The following is a 17,581-nucleotide window of genomic DNA, read 5'->3' as shown; positions in this document are numbered from 1 at the left end:
ATCACACAAAGGCCCAAAAACAAACATCAGATATGTTCAGAGCAGTTGTGGAATCCCACAATCTCACTTGGAGGATGCACAATCCTACTAGCAAGGATTACACCTTTTTTTCCGCACGTCACCTCACCCATTCACACATTGATTATATTTTGTGTTCTAGCGAGCTTAAGGCAATGTTCCACACGATAACAATAGAACCAGCAATTCTGTCTGATCACAATGTGCTGATAACCACATTCCATTGTGATATGTTAGGAGAAAGATCTAGAAGGTGGCAATTTAATTACCCCCTCAACAAATCCTGAAGATACCAACACCACTTTCCAATCCTTTTGTTCAAAGTTGTATGAGTTCAACTGCAATCCAGATCCGACACAGTGCCATTGAGTTCCACACTGTAGATAGCGGGTGGAACACACCAGCTTTAGTAGACGCCTTTATGAATGGACTCTCAGATCCCATTAAGGATCATTTAGCGCCATTTGAGCTTCCCCAGGATTTGGAAGCCGTCATGGCCATGTCGATTCAGGTGGACAACAGTCTTCAGGAGAGGGAGAGAGAGCGGCGTTGAACTGCAGTTCCCCCTTTCAGTAAAGGGGGAACTGCACCAGGGGCACACTCCAGGAATCCATCCTTCAATGACTTCTTTTTGCTTCACGTCGGCAGGTTCCGGGACGACAGCGCCACCCTGTGCATTGGAGGAGCCAATGCAGCTGGGGGGAACCAAGATCGCTCAAGAGGAGAGACGGCGCCGTCTACAGGAGGGGTGCTGCTTCTACTGTGGACAACTGGGTCACCGACTCACCACCTGTCCGGTAAAAAAATCGAGCTCACCAGCCAGGGGGAGGACGCTGGTGAACAGCATTGCCTCTGATTTTCCTCCTCCACCACTGACTCAGGTAAAACTTTCCTTAAATGACCAGAATGTCAGAGGGTGTTAATTGACTCTGGGGCAGACGAAAGTCTAATGAACTGGAATTTAGCCCGACAGAACCAGGACGAAAGTCACGTCACTCGATATTTAGATTTTTTTCACCAGATACTGTGACTCATGAAGTTCATGTTCGCCAAGTCCTTCAGAAGCTGTTGGAGAACCAACTTTATGTCAAAGCTGAAAAATGTGACTTTCATGCAGCTACCATCTTGTTCCTGGGCTACGTCGTCTCTGCTAACCAGGTGCACATGGACTCGGCTAAGGTCAGTGCTGTGGCCGATTGGCCAACTCCAAACAGCAGGAAAAAGGTTAAACAGTTCCTGGGGTTTGCCAACTTTTACAGAAAGTTTATTCTTAACTTCAGTTCTGTAGCCGCACCCCTACATGCACTCACCTCTTCCAAAGTATCTTTTCAGTGGACCCCCCCCAGGCAGAGGAAGTCTTCCGGAGCCGTTACTCACTGTTCCTGGCCCAATGGCAGTTTGTGGTTGAGGTCGATGCGTCCAATGAGGGCATTGGAGCGGTGTTGTCTCAGAGGTCTGCCAAGGACAACAGGATACACCCCTTGTTTCCCAGAACCAGGTCTCCTGGAGTGACCACCTCACCTGGGTGGAATATGCCCACAATATACAAAATACCCTTCCCTTGGCTGCCACAGTGTGCCAATGGCTACCAGCCTCCCCTGTTTCTGGCCAATGAGAAGGAAGTCACGGTCCCCTCAGCTCATGCCCTGGTTGGACGGTGTCGCCGGATTTGGGCCGGTTCTCGGTGGGGACTCCGGATGAAAGCGGCGGCGGACCGACACAGACGACCGGTTCCTCCCTACAGGATTGGCCAGAGGGTGTGGCTTGCCACCAAGGATTTGCCCATTCACGTCCATTCCAGGAAGTTGGCTAAGGTTTTTGGGTCTGTTTCCCATCTCTAAAGTCATTAACCCTGTTTCTGTGGGTCTACGCCTTCCCAGGTCATTGAAAGTCCACTCCACATTCCATGTCAGCAAGATCAAGCCAGTCAAGGACATCGCTCTGGTGCCCGCCTCCGCTCTTTCTCCGCCCCGTCAATGGCGGTCTGGTGTATACCCTCATGAAGTTCCTGGCTGTCTGCCGGAACCAGTTCCTGTTGGACTGGGAGGGTTACGGTCCTGAGGAGTGTTCATGGATCCCTTCCCGTTTCATCGTGGACAAGGATTTCATCTGGGACTTATGCACACCACCCGGAGGCTCCTGGGCCGTTGGGAGTCGGCCTTAGAGGGGGGGGGATACTGTTATGTCTCGTCAAGTTTGTTAAAGGGGTGATAGAATGATTATATAGGGTATTTCACACTGTTCCTTAGGGTCTCCTAATGGGGTATGTAACATTGGTTGGGCTGAAAATGGCCTGGTTGATATTTTATTGGCCCTTATGCATCCCTGTGTTTTGGCCCTATTTGTAACAAGAGCTTTTCTTCCAAATATGGTATGCTCATGAATATTTAGATGAGCTGTGCGCTGATTGGTTGAGCGAATCCCCAATACACACACACATTAGAGACGCGACAGAATCTCATATTTCAGACACTGCAATGTTTCGTTACCAAATTCAATTCTGAGACTTTTTTATGCGAGAAATCAACTATATAAAGCTCAAATATGGGCCGTTTTACGAAAATGTATGGCTAATTGCAAATTTGCAAAAACGTGTCGGACTTTAGGAGCTCCACACAGTCTGACAAGAAAGCGGCAGCCTGCTGGGCTCCATACCCAGGGCAAAGTCACCCATTGTGGATACTGCACTACCGGGGCTCCGCGGCTGGTTGCCGGAATAACTATAATATATTTACGCTGATAATTTCGTCACGCCACTTATATAACATCTACCCCAATGTCTTATAAAGCTAACCCTTGTGTCCGATTTGATTTTAAGGCATTTTTATGAACGCCAAGCGTCTTGTTAGGACGAGCAGCAAGCTAGCTACAGTAGAGGCCAAAAGTTTGGACACACCTTCTCATTCAATGCGTTTCCTTTATTTTCATGACTATTTACATTGTAGATTCTCACTTAAGGCATCAAAACTAGGAATGAACACATATGGAATTATGTACTTAACAAAAAAGTGTGAAATAACTGAAAACATGTCTTATATTCTAGTTTCTTCAAAGTAGCCACCTTTTGCTCTGATTACTGCTTTGCACAGTCTAGAAGGAGTTCCCAGAGATGCTTAGCCCTTTTGCCTTCACTCTGCGGTCCAGCTCACCCCAAACCATCTCGATTGGGTTCAGGTCCAGTGACTGTGGAGGCCAGGTCATCTGGCGCAGCACTCCATCACTCTCCTTCTTGGGGTCAAATAGCCCTTAAACAGCCTGGAGGTGTGTTTGGGGTCATTGTCCTGTTGAAAAATAAATGATGGTCCAACTAAACGCAAACCGGATGGTTAACTAAAAGTTAAAAAGGTCAAAGGTGACCAGCATCGAGCCTCCACAGGCAGCCGCTCAGCCCAGTGCATCATGGGAAATCTTTTGGCTCTTTGTATGGCACGGACAGAAAACATCACGACCAAAGTCCCAAAAATAAATCTGTTGGCCAGGCACATCCTCTGATTGGTTCACTGAGTGAACTCGTCCTGACGCTGCAGGATGCTGTGGTAGCCATGCTGGTTCAGTATGCCTTCAATTTTGAATAAATCCCCAACAGTGTCACCAGCAAACACGCAAAGGGTGGCTACTTTGAGGAATCTAAAATATAAGACATGTTTTTAGTTATTTCACAATTTTTTGTTAAGTACATAGTTGTGTTAATTCATAGTTTTGATGCCTTTAGTGAGAATCTACAATGTAAATAGTCATGAAAATAAAGAAAACGCATTGAATGAGAAGGTGTGTCCAAACTTTTGGCCCGTACTGTATAGGTCCCATTCAAAACTATGGGAAACGATTGGAGTTGGCTAGCTACACTTTCGGCCTAACTATAGTATATTTACAGTTTAAATTTTGTCACGGCACTTATATCACAGCTACCCCAAGGTCTTACAAAGCTAACCGTTGTGTCCGATTTGAATTTAAGGTATTTTTATGAACTGAGGGGTCTTATTAGGAGGAGCAGCAAGCTAGCTATGTGTCCCATTGAATACAATGGGAAATGATTGTGGCTAGCTAGCTACACTTTTGGCATAACTATAGTATATTTACAGTTTGAATTTCGTCACGGCATGAATATTACAGGTTCCCCAAGGTCTTACAAAGCTTAGCTAACACTTTTCACAATTTCAATTGAATGCATTTTTGTGAATGTCAGAGGTCTTGTTAGGAGGAGGCTAGCTAGCTCTCATTGATGGACTCCAGCTCACCGCAGGCTCTATCAATGAGACTTGCTGACAAGGGGCATTTATTTCCCCGATTGTTTGTTTAAATAACTCAACACACATATCCATTATAAGATTAACTGGAACCCAGGGCTGGACTGGCCATCTGGCATACCGGGCATTTTCCCGGTGGGCCGACGCACTTTTGGGCCGATTCGCCGATATAAATAGGCCTTTTTTATTTTTTGGCCGGGCCGGCCCATAAAGAACTCACAGCGGCCCATTGGTTAATTTTCTTTATTGGCACTGGCCTGACCCAATCAAAACCAGGAACCCCCTTCCCCACTCCGGGCCGCAAATTTACGAATCCCACTAAGGCCACCCCTCCCGGACCTGAGACACGAGCTGTAATAGTAATGCTGGAAGTTTAGCATCCACGTTATAATGGACAAACGACCACCAACGTGTAAAGGAGGTGCAGAGAAATGACAGGAGAAAAAGATTGAGAATCTACAGGTGGATTCCTCAAAATGTGCCAAAATTTCGGACATGTTTGGGGATGTAGTAGCTGCTTCAACATCAGCATTACCTGAAGCCGAGGAGGAGAGGTGGCTGGCTATACAGAGAAGCAGAAAGACCGGGATGAAGACGAGGAGGAGGAGAGTGACCATGAGAGGGCCATGGGAGCCCATTTTCAGCGGCAGTTTCAAAATATGAGATTTTCATAGTAAAGGGGTGTCAATGGAATTTTGAGCTTCTATGTATGTCCTATTTACCCGTCATTATTCAACTATGACAGGGTAAAATCAGTTTTGCATTCTATCACCCCTTTAAGTTTAGTCACTCATGTCTTGTCTTTTTGTGCACTTTGTGTTTTATTTTGTATTCACTTTCCCTCTCGTTTCAGACCCTGACTTCCTCCCTTTGTGTGATTTTCCCGGCAGGGTGATTGTCTACCCCGCCCCTGATTGTTTTCACCTGCTTTCTCCTACCCCATGTGTTCCTTGTTTCCCTTTGTCTTGTGCCAGTTCGTCTTGTTTGTTCCACAGGAAAGTTCAAGATTTCTAGCCATATCTTCATGTTTTCAGGTTTTTGTTTATTGCTTTTGTAAATTATCTGATCCTCCTAGTGAGGGCTTTTTGTTGAACCTTTTTGCCAAGTAAACTTTTTCTTAATTATTAAGAAATTATTTGAGTCCACCAGTCTCGAGTTTTAGGTCGTTACACGGTCCAGCAGTCTGTTGTTGGTGCTATGAACCCTTCGAGTCTCCCACAGCTTGGTTTGTTTGGAAGGTGGGGTCAAAGAACCTTCAGTGGATGATTTCCTTTTGAGGGCTGCTGAAGAAAGTTGTGTGTACCTCTCTAGATGAGTGGGCTGTTTCTTCTGTGGAGAAAATGAATGCACAGGCACAGATTGAGATTCATATTATTTCTCTGAAACCACAAGCTCAGACTATCTAGGACCCCCGTTGTATTAAATGTCATGCTTGAAGTTCATCCAGTTTCACTGGTCTGGCAATTATGTTGAGCAGACCAGAATATTGCCACTTAAAGCTGTTTTAGGACCACAAGCAGCTGCTGGCATGACTGAAAAGTAGCATTATTGATGAGATAGTCCGACTAAATTCATTTTAAACTGCATTTGGCTGATAGTTGGTAGTTGGGCTTATTACCTCTTTACAAGGACCCATAGGGCCTGGCCCACACAGGCGCACACACTATCCTTAGTACATGCTTTATCAACCAGCTGTAGACTATAGCTTTGCACAATTAACTTACAAATATTGCATATAGCAATAATATAAGCTCAGATAACATTTGGCTAAAGTCAAATTTCGTTGAATCATAGCCTACTGCTGGCCAGAGATGATTTTTTGCATGTCCAAGTCGAGTCTCAAGTCTTTGAGCTCGTCCAAGTCAAGTCTCAAGTCTTTGAGGGCCAAGGTCAAGTCTCAAGTCTTTTGCCACGAGTCCAAGTCAAGTCTCAATTCTCTGGCCATCTGATCTGTCCCTAACACTGTATTGTTAAATCTTATGAGTTCAAAGCATGTCCTGTAGCTACCATCCATACAGTATCAAAATCAGTTGTATTTTGGGGGGACTTTATGGGGTCTATTTAACACATCCCTCTAGCCCTCAGACCTGGTGAAATATTAACCTAAGTCTGTCACATCATATGGATACAACTATAAAGATACAATTTGCTTGTTACCAGCATTAGCACAACACTTTGCGATGGTTAGCTTGTTACCTGTGACGATATATGCAAAATGTAATGTCTCTTTAACACAAAAAAATGTCTAATGTTGAAGTGGAAATCAAGAGAATAGTGGGACTCCACACCAGTTACAGAACAACATGCATCTCAGTGTCAGTCCAAATTACGCACAATAAACAGTTTGAACTCACTGATGAAATGCAATTTATTTATTATCTCATTGTTAGTACGCTCAGTGAAACTGAGTCCAGCACGAGGGAGACCCGACTCAGAGGAGGAGAGGTTAGTGAGGCCAGCGTCTCCACAGCAGGTGACAGTGCGCACGGATCCACTGCGCCACGGGTGGATGAAATACTGAAATAATAAATAGTACTACAGTAACAGAAATATGTGCACAATTAATACAGTCGAGAAGGCCCAGTGACTGGGTACTCCTTGATCACTTAATAGCATACAAATAATCCACGGGATCAATTACGCATCACATGAGTTTGCCCACCCGACACAGCGTTTGTTCCTGGGGAGATGGATCCATGCGTCCCGCCTCCTGTGTGCCATGGATGTCTGAGCCTCAGCATCTACTAACTATAAAGATACAATTTGCCTGTTCCCAGCATTAGCACCACACTTTGCAATGGTTAGCTTGTTACTTGTGACAATATATGCTAAATGTAATGTCTCTTTCACATTGCAAGTGACTGACCTACCTGGGTGCGTTTTCAGATGCCTGATGAAGTTTGACGTTGTTGATCCGGCATCATTTATCTTTAGCCACACACCTTGTATGTAGCTGTTAGCTTACTACCACTGTTAACAAAGTTATTGAAAGCAAAACTAATGACAAAAGGCACAACTCCGGGAGGACTTGGTGTCGCCATCGCCAATGCATTTTTTATATGTGAGTGCGCGCATATAAGGCATAATGCATGCGTTACGTTGCACATTATGGCAAAGGGCAGGGGACATGCAGCTCTTCATATGTTTCCCCAACGTATATGCGCCAATAAAAGAAAATAGAAATACAGGAATACATTAAGATTTAAAAAGCAATAATTGCATGAAAACAGGTTGTTGACGAGTCTCGAAGCTCAAGTCCGAGTCAAGTCTGAAGTCAGCTGTTAGTGCGACTTAAGTGCGACTCAAGTCCCCATCTCTGCTGATGGCACGCAAACCATGGCATGTCTTGGCATGTACCTAGCCATAGCAAACATTGCAAATTTACCATTAGTACGTTACTAGGTTACTACAATATTTTGTCAATAATCGACTGATAATAACAGACTTTCTGCTTACCTCAATATGCTTTTTCAAATTAGACGGCGAGTTTTTGAAAGCCATTAGCTTGTGGTACTTGGGTGCGCAGAGCTTGCAGCGCATTCGAAGGAGTTTTTGCATCCAACCATTTCGACAAAAATTCTTCCAGGTACGGCCAGGGATGTAGAAGGGTTGGCCGGTCTTCCTGGCTACCAATCTCCTCGCTGGTGCTTGGTTGGGATATTTCGCTTGAGTTCTCTTGAGTCTCTGCCACTGACATCTTCGTAGGCTACATACGTCTGCTATTTCCTTGCTGGAGTGTGACGTGATTTGTGTTATGTCATGTACAAGTGCGATGGATCGCGTACAAACCAAAAGGCTGTTGGAATGGTATATGTTTATACTTCTCATCCAACCACAATCAAATTCACTCTATCCTATGGCGTGATTTATCTGGATAGGTTTTTTTTTTGAGCGACGACAAGCCGGAATGAAAGCAACAACTGAAATAGGAGTAAAGAGGCTATTTTTTTAAATGTAAGGAGTAGAAAGTACAGACTGTTGTGTTGTCACAATTGTGTGAAAATGTAATCAGTAGAAGTAAAAAGTCTGCTGTAAAATAATTACTCCAGTAAAGTATAGATACCCAAAATGTCTACTTAATCATAATCTCAATCACAATCATAATCATAGCGTAGTAAGCGGAGGCTTCATGGCCGCGCCCAAAATTGTTAGGACCTTTCCTAACATGTCACCGCTCTGTGTGACTAACGAAGGAGAGCCGAAGACCTGCACCAGGAGGTGTCTTAACTGAAAATACTTCCATTGTTGATTACGTGGTAAGTCAAATTCCTGTCTAAGTGCCTCAAAAGATTTTAATGTTGCAACATGGCACAAGTCTCCGAGCACCCTAATCCCTTTTTGCAACCAGAGCCTCCAAAGGAAGGGAGATTTATTTATACAGAGTTTAGGATTTTGCCAGATCCCAGCAGACTGGTGCAGATACGGATCAAATTTAAAGATCTTAGTTACTCTCTTCCAGACCCACTGAATGTAGGACAAAATGGGATGTGACTAATTCTGTTGGGCTAATTTAGCTGTGATGTATGCTATGAGTGTGAGAGGGGAGGACACTGCACTTTCGAGGTGGAACCACGAGGGAGCTCTCTCTGGGGGGTAAAGACCACTGTGCCATATGCCTAATGGAGAACGCATAATGGTAAAAGAGCAAGTTGGGCACACCTAATCCTCCTCTGTCCACTGGCCTCTGCAGCTTTCGCAGGTTCATCCTGGGGCGTTTTTTATTCCATAAAAATGTATTACAAAGTTGATCAAATTGTTTGAAATAGTGCAAAGGAATTCGGACTGGGAGAGCCTGTAGTTGAATTTCAGAGTAGTTGAATTTCGGAGCACAAATCATTTTAACGATGTTTGCCTTGCCCCACATAGAGAGATACAATGGAGACCACTGCTCTATATCAGCCCGTAGTTTGTCCAGTAGGGGGTCAAAATTTGTTTTGATCAGATCCGTCAATATGGGGGGGAATGTTAAGCCGAGATATTTAATGTCTTTATTCTTAGGCCAGGCAAAAGTGCCTCACTGGAAGAGGGATTTGGGACAATATGGTGTGAGAGGAAGAGCCTCAGATTTTGTCCAGCTGACTTTATAACTCGAAATGGATGAGAACTTGTCAATAATTTTAAATAGTGATGCAAGAGAATCCATTCAGGATCTGTGACAAACAAAAGAATATCATCTGCATACATCATCAGTTTATGACATTTGTCACCGATTTGTATGCCTGGAAATGCAGGTTCTCTATGTATAGCAACCACTAGCGGTTCAAGTGCAACTGCAAAAAGTAGAGGAGAGAGAGGGTCTCCCTGCCTCGTGCCTCTTTCCAGTTCAAATGGGAGGGAGATGATGCCGTTCGTAAGCACTGACGCTGTGGGGTGAGTGTATATGAGCCTAATCCAAGCTATGAACTTTTTGCCGAAGCCGAAACATTCCAGGGTGGAGAGCAGATAATGCCACTCCACCCTGTCAAACGCATTTTCGGCGTCCAGCGAGATAGCAGCCATGGGAGAGGTGTTATCCAGAGTGGCCCACATAATATCAATAAGTCTTCTGATGTTGTCAGCCGAGGAGCGCGAATGTATAAAGCTGACCTGGTCAGGATGGATCAAGGAGGTTATTACCTTGTCCAGACAGTTAGCTACGATTTTAGATAGTATTTTACTGTCACAGGAGGTCAAACTAATAGGTCTAAACCAGGGGTCTCAAACTCAATTTACCTGGGGGCCGCTGGAGGCAGAGTCTGGGTGAGGCTGGGCCGCATTAGGTTTTGATTTGTTTTGTCAGAGAGAGAGACCTCATATTAACTCTCTGCCATTGACGTGTGTGTGTGTGTGTTGGTGTGTGTATATATAAAATTGAAAAATAAACCGTGAAATGGCACTTTCTGGAGAGTTTTATGCAAAGAAATGGAGAAATTGAGTCTTACATGATATGTGCAAAACTGCAAGGTTAAGAGCCATTGTTGTAGTATCAACAGGTATTAGGGCATTTGCATTACTGTTAATCAGTCATCACTTGATTACACATTGTATTATCTTGTTATGATATAAGAAGTGACCCATACAATGTGCCAAACATAATGTGCCACATGAAGAGACAATGGAGCATATGACAGTAGCAACAGCTGAGAAGATTTGGGTCTGTGGTGACCAGGTCCACCTCACACAAACTTCTTCTCCCATTCTCTCTCTTTACTTACACACACACACACACACACACACAAACACACACGGCACCGAGTGGGGCTCTCCGATGCTCGGAGGCGAGCCGTGTCCGGTTCGGAGCCCTACCGCTGGCGGAGATGCGACAGCGAGGACCGGTTCATGAACTCGTAGCGGCCGGTGAAGCTTCTGAGCACCGGGCTTCCACTGCTGCGAACGGGGTTTTTAGCTTTAGGAGAAGGCATTTTATCTGTTAATCCTACCGACGTAGACACTTTGGCGTTATGTAGTTGACCCGCGGTGGTGAATTGTCTGCAGTTCTGGGAGGGTTGTTGCTGTGTTCAGAGAGAGCCCCGGCACAATTTAACCCCTGTTTATAAGCCTAAACATTTATGTACATATATATACGTATAATGTCCCGCTGGGCAGCAACTTAAAAAAAGTGTTGTGAACGCAGTTGTGTCTGCATGTGCCCAATAGAAACGAGGTAGCCAGCCAGGCACGGAAGAAAACACTCCATGGCAACGGTGCTGTAACTTGAGGAATGTTTCTCTGCTTGCATCAAGCCCGGCCGATGTCCCGCCCCCAAGAGCCATATACCCCACCGTGATTGGTAGGTTCGTTCAGCTCCGCACACAACACTGTAAAGTACCATACATATCAAACTTGCGGGCCACACTAACATTAAACTTTCATATTAAGGCGGGGGCCACAAACTGTTGTCCCACGGGCCGCAATTGGACCGTGGGCCGCGAGTTTGAGACCCCTGGTCTAAACATTTTACAGTCTAAAGGGTCTTTTCCTTCCTTCAAGATAAGGGTGATAATGGCCTCAGATAATGAGGGAGGGAGATTCCCCTTCTCAAGAGCTTCATTATAGGTGTCTAAGAGTAATGGTGCAAGTTCCTCCGCATAAGCTTTATAAAACTTGGCTGTAAAGCCATTTAAACCTGGTGCTTTACTTGAAGGAAGGTGTGCAATAACGTCACTTATCTCCTCAATAGTAACAGGTGATTCAAGACGCTCAAGATGGTCCACTGACAACGCCGGCAGATCAAGAGTTGATAGAAAAGATGTAATGTCTTCTCTGTCCTCCTTTGACTCTGAAGTATAAAGTTTTACATAAAAGTCTCTAAAAGCTGCGTTAATCTCCTTGGGATCAGTCAGGACAGACCCATTGTCCCTCGTAATATCAGGAATAGTACTCATTGCTTCTTTTTGTTTAATGTACCTTGCAAGTAGTCTACCAGCCTTGTCACCCAAGTATTTCTGCCTTGCCCGAAAGATCAAAGGTCATAATTAAATTAAACTCATACTTTAATCTAGTCAACCTGGTAAGATTTTCAGAGGACATTTTTTTTTAAGTTAGATTCTGCAGTTATGATCTGTTTTTCAAGCTCCTGGAGCTTGGTATTGTTTTCCTTCTTCATGAATGACGAGTGTTGAATTATGTGGCCTCTCAAAAAGGCTTTCAAAGCCTCCCATGCTACCCCTGCTGACGGAGCCGTTGGGAGATTGGTCTCTATATAGAGGTTAATTTGTGATCTAATTAATTCCTTAAAGGTCTCATCTAATAGAAGGCTAGTGTTTAATCTCCATCTAGTTGACTTAGCTGGCTTATTAAAGGACCGAATATGGAGAAATAATGGTCTGAAACAATTATATTACCAATGTCACTCGCTCCCATAGCTCATACCAGCAACTGAGAAACCAAATAAAGTCTATTCTGGAAAACAACCTGTGGTGAAGAGAAGAATGTAAAATCTCTCGCTGATGGGTTTTGTAGCTGCCAAATGTCTACTAGGCCAGATGCTTTGGACATATCTTTGAGCACTGCGTGTGCCCTAGTAGTGCGGGCTGATGGAGAGCTACGGTCTAATATAGGGTCCATTACCTCATGATACCCCCCATGATAATTGGATAGTCCCCCAAGTCATTCAGTTTCTTCTCAAGTAGCCAAAAAAATGACGAATCGTCTCTATTTGGAGCGTACACATTCGCTAGTATGATACTATTTCCCTGGATCTCACAAAGCATCAACAGCATTCTCCCTGCCTCATCTGCACTCTTCTTTAAGCATTTAAATTGTAGTCGCGTGTTAACTAGAGTAGCTACTCCTCTGCTGTTACTACTGCCACAGGCAGCCGCCATAAAGCCCACCCAGTCACCCTGAAGCTTTTGAGATTCTTGTGGTAGTAAGTGGGTCTCCTGCATAAATACTACATCACATGTTTTAGATCTAATGAAAGTTAATACCTTCCTCTTCTTCACTATGTTATGGAGGCCTCTGACGTTCCAGCTCATAAGCTTGAAACCTTTTGTACTACTAGCTGAAATAATGTATAATAAGTGTTATACAAGTTTTGCTGTACCTTCCAAACCGACTTAGTAACATCACTAAATAATAGACAAAAAACACAGTAAATTTAAAAATACGCATAACAAAAGCAACAAAAACGCATCTGAGAAACCAGACGCTTACACTAATCTCAGTCTGGTCCATGACTCTCTAACTTAAAGCCGCTAAGAACCATGCCCCACCCACCCCACACCTGTTGTCCTTCAAAGTCTGGCAGCGACGACCACCCAACCTCCTACCTGCCCGACACGAGCGTAACTGTTAACATTATAATAACAATGAGGAAGATATTTCAAACTTTGGCAATGAATTACACATTAAACAGAAGTCTGCATAAAGAAAATAACCGATTGTGTGACCCATGGCGCCCATAGGCATAAACCAGAATAATGGGCGAACATTGTAGGGACAAGGCCTGGGCTGCCCCACCTATAAAATCTCACTTTACACCATGAAAATAAGCAGCGGCGTTGCCATGCGCAATATAGCGATTTTACTGACCTCCAGTGAGTCCTTTCTTGATTGAAATGAGGAAAAAAAAAACTAACAAAAAAAATTATGAACTGATCTACAAAAACACCCTCTGAATACCCCCATAGGAAAAAGGATCCAACGACCCACCACTCGTCCTTATAGTCCGAAAGGATCGGTGATATTCTTCGTATGTCCAGATAAAATTGTCCGTTTGTCAGGAAAATGGAAGAAAAACAAACAAAAAAAATAAATAAAAAATGTGCACGTGCACCTGTGTTCGTGTGCGTCCGAGCGAGTGATAGACCCACCGAAAGGCTCAGCCCTCTCACTGATGAGAAACAAACAAAAACATCCTTGTGAATCAAGCCGTTTAAGGTGTTTTAAAATTACAATTAAGCGCCATTAATTAAACCTCCTGACATAAAAAAATAAATAAAATAAACCTCCAGTAATATTAACCGCTTATGCTCAGACAAAAAAGAAGGAGAAAGGTTTGACAGTCAAAACCAGAACATTTTGTGCGTTCATCTTTACCATCATACACTCCGAGGCCAATGGTAGACCAACAAAAAAATAATCTGCAAGGGGTTCAGCTCCTCACAATTTAAGGCTGTGATGCTGTTCCAGTAACATTAATCCAAAACGCAGTAACGCCAAGTTATCCAAGGGAATGAATGTAAGCCAGGGCCTTTTTATGGTCATCAAATTGGCGGGTCCCTGCGCTGATCTCACGGTGAGCACTGCCGGGTAATCGAGAGAAAATCTTGTGCGTTTTTCGTGGAGCATCTTCTTACACTCATTGAACTTTATGCGCTTCTCATTAACCAACTTGGAATAGTCTGCGAAGACCATTATACGATGCTCCTTCCAGGTAACTTTACCCATCTTGCGTGCAGCCTCCGAGATGCGGTTTCTGTCCTGGAATCTGAGAAATCTGGCGATGATGGGTCTTGCTGGCGAGGGATGTACCGGACCCGGGCGCGATCCTCCAATCCTGTGTGCTCTGTTGAGGTTCAGGATCTCCGGTAAAATTTTTATGAGGAATGACAAGGTGTCAACGTCCTCGCAGCCCTCTGGAAACCCGATGAACCGTAAATTATTCCTTTGCTCCCGATTTTCAATGTCATCCAGTTTTTGGCGGAGGGCTTCCACCTCTGTAACTGTGGCTGGAGGGTTAGCCTGCTGTCTCTCATTAGCCTCCTCGAGGAAGCCCAGACGGCTCTCGACTTGAGAAATGCGGTTTGTAATTTCAACCACTACATTATGATGATGGTGCTAGCGTCCGGTTCTTCGGCGCCGGGCTCGTCATGAGGCTGCGGTTTCTTCAGGTTAGCTTGGCTAGCATTAGCCACTGCGTTAGCCTTCGCACCACCGGAGCCAGTTCTCGGGGGATTAGTGGTGCTTCTGGTATTGTTCGGCATTGTTGCAATATAACGTCAACTTTTCACTCGATAACTCAAATAAAGTTGGACTCTTTGTCAAGTTTCAAAGTTAGTATCATGCAGGGATGGGCGCAGCTCTTCCTCAAGCAGCCATTCTCGTCAACCATGTCACATGACTCCCACCTTGTCCATTATTTTTAAAGACTATGGTCGTGGCACATTTTCATTTCCGCTCAGTGTGAGAGTCCAACACAGTCTCATGGCAGTTCATGTAATGGTCACGTTATTTTTAATCTATTGATACGTGATGTAGGTTGGGTTTAGGAAAAAAACTACGGGGAAAGGACGCCTCACACGCCAGGAAACGGCCGCAGGGGAGGACGCCTCACACACCGGGAGATGGCCGCAAAACAACGGGGAAAGGAAACCTCACACGCCGGGAAACTGCCGTGGGGGAGGATGCCTCACAAGCCGGGATACGGCCGCGGGGAAAGGACGCCTCACACGCCGGGAGACGGCTGCAGGGAACACGCGACAATAACGCAGGACGGAATTGTTTGACCCATCGACCACCCCAACCAACCTCCTTATGTGGATTTTCGGCATTTAATACTACTCGCCACCGTAGACGTGCTGTGACCACGACATATGCTTCCCATTTAAATACATTAGTTTACATTTTCGTCTTGGCCACCAAGAAACAAACAACAAAAACAAGTATCAGTAGATTAAAATAACGTGACCATTTCACGTAGTGCCATGAGACTGGGTTGGAGAGTCTTAGCTGAGTTTACTGTTGTGTTTCTCTCATCTCCTTTGATCAACGCTTTCCACAGAGCGCTGGGCTTTGCACAGAGATAGTGCGACAACTTGTCAGCCTGCTAACTTGTTGCCCTTGCTAACAATATTAGCTGCTCTTAGCTTGCCCTAATAGAGCTGGCTCAGGTTTGCCTTGTTATAGGTCAAGACTGCCGAGGGACTTCCTTTGACACACTGAGCTACTATTTCTTCTCTCTTTCCATCTGTGTGCATTCATGTCCCAGTAATGCTTGCTACTAAGTCCTTATGTTTTCTCGACTCGCAGTTTTCCTTGGATCAGGGTGGCACCTAAATCATGGTTGCAGCTGCCGCCATGGTCCTGCTCGGCGCCCTGCTGCGCCCTACTATGCCCTGCTACGCCCTGCTATGCCCTGAACTTCTGAACTATTATTTCTAGTCATAGGGGAATTTTTGGAATTGTTAGGTCTTTGTAAATTATAGAGTGTGGTCTAGACCTACTCTATCTGTAAAGTGTTTTGAGATAACTATTTATGATTTGATACTATAATAAAATCTTATTGAATTTAATTAAATTGCTGTTTCAACAATATTAAGCTGAAAAAACATGCATGCAGGATGAAATTCACCATGGTGTTTGTTGGGATTAAGCCACTAGTTAAAAGTCCACTATCCACTGAATCAAGCTATAAGGTTAGCAGTCTGATGTGTGTAAAGCTCTGTATGGTTATACTGTGGCAGCCTTGTGTTGTTTTCAGGCGATTTATTGAAGGTAACACAGTGAACAGTTGTGTGTATAGTTAAGTGAGTCCTTCTAAAGTATTTCTTCTTTTTCTAGAGTAGACTACAGGTATATTCATTTTGCACAACCAGCACACAATGCAATATACAGTGCATCCTCTATATTAAACTCCATAGACCTGTTCAATGTAAGCCATTGAGTCATTCCATAATCAAGGTACCTATGGTTGTGATGACAGTCCCAGCAAAGAAGAAAGCACTACCCAAATCCCAGTGGCTGGAGTTGTAGGAGGTATCTCCGACGGGATTCACTCCAGCATTCACAGCTTCCACAGAGTGCTAGAAGGAGAAGTAAAAACAGAAGCACATAAGAAAAATATTGGTCTCATTATTGTTGGATTCTGTTTTACTGTGATTTGGATTTAGCATCTTAGTAGAACCACCAACTAGAGCGAGGACTGTTTTCCTAATCCCGCTTCTGCCCACTCCCTGTGGATTTCTGACCATTACCACCAGTTCCCGCAGTAAATGAGTAAATAGTAGTTGAGTGTAAAATATCCCAACTACTGTGACAAGGTTATTTAAAATAAGTTTAAAAATAAATGTCAACCTATTTATGCAACAACAAACCAACCCTGAAGACCGTTGCAATTGGTATTATCTCAACTGTATCTCAAATGTATTAAAAGGTGAAAATTGCATGAAGCAACGTCTGCTCCCGCCACTTCCCACAGTGTGTTTGTTGGGTCCTGCCCACACCGCAAATATTAGATTGTCAATAGATTGACCATTGAATTTGTGTCTTCTCCCCTCCCGCAGGGAAACTAGTTATTTTACTGTGTAGTAATTATAAATACGCATACCTGTCGGTAATAGGTAGCAAAATTACATTATAGTGCATAATTAGACCTACATTCATACAATAATTAGTTACTCTAGTGCAATAAAGGCAAAGTGACATTTCGCTTATTTTAGAACGTGTTGTTGGCTGTGGTTTGTTTTGCTTAGGTTGTTCGCTTCCCTGTCTTTTAACTCAATCTAACAGATTTCATGTTAAAGTCCCTCTTGATGGACCTTTTTCAGACATTTTGACTTGTCATAGTAGGAAAAGCACAGCTGAAATTGATAACCTTAACGATGGCTCAATTCCGTCAAGTGTCCCAGTATATTTCAGTGAGTCAGCATGCACAATACCAGGGCCTCTCCTAAGTGGAATGCAGCCATATTTAATGGTTTTGAATACACCTGTGCTTTTCCTACTATGACATGTCAAGATCCCTCCTGTATCCCTCAGGTCACCATAGTAGAAAGGGGCGGGGCGCAGTGCCCCAGGAAATGAGAGAAAGAGAGAGGGAATAGGGGAATGTTAATTAAGCGTTTGGCTGTTGTATAGTCTATATCCACAACGTTATACTTGTGGGATTGTTC

General features: G+C 44.1%; 1 protein-coding gene across 1 annotated transcript in view; it reads right to left on the bottom strand.

The window, feature by feature from the left end:
• kcnk10a (potassium channel, subfamily K, member 10a) overlaps nt 1-17,581 on the bottom strand; it is a 102,271-nt gene that overhangs the window by 38,215 nt on the left and 46,475 nt on the right. Inside the window, exon 3 of the mRNA XM_028605479.1 lies at nt 16,375-16,492. Coding sequence (XP_028461280.1) covers nt 16,375-16,492 — 118 coding nt within the window. The remainder of the gene's footprint in view (nt 1-16,374; nt 16,493-17,581) is intronic.

The sequence above is a fragment of the Perca flavescens genome, chromosome 18, assembly GCF_004354835.1.
Source record: "Perca flavescens isolate YP-PL-M2 chromosome 18, PFLA_1.0, whole genome shotgun sequence".
Lineage (NCBI taxonomy): Eukaryota > Metazoa > Chordata > Actinopteri > Perciformes > Percidae > Perca > Perca flavescens.
The sequence above is the reverse complement of the archived record's forward strand: the minus strand, read 5'-3'. Positions and strand labels throughout refer to the sequence as shown.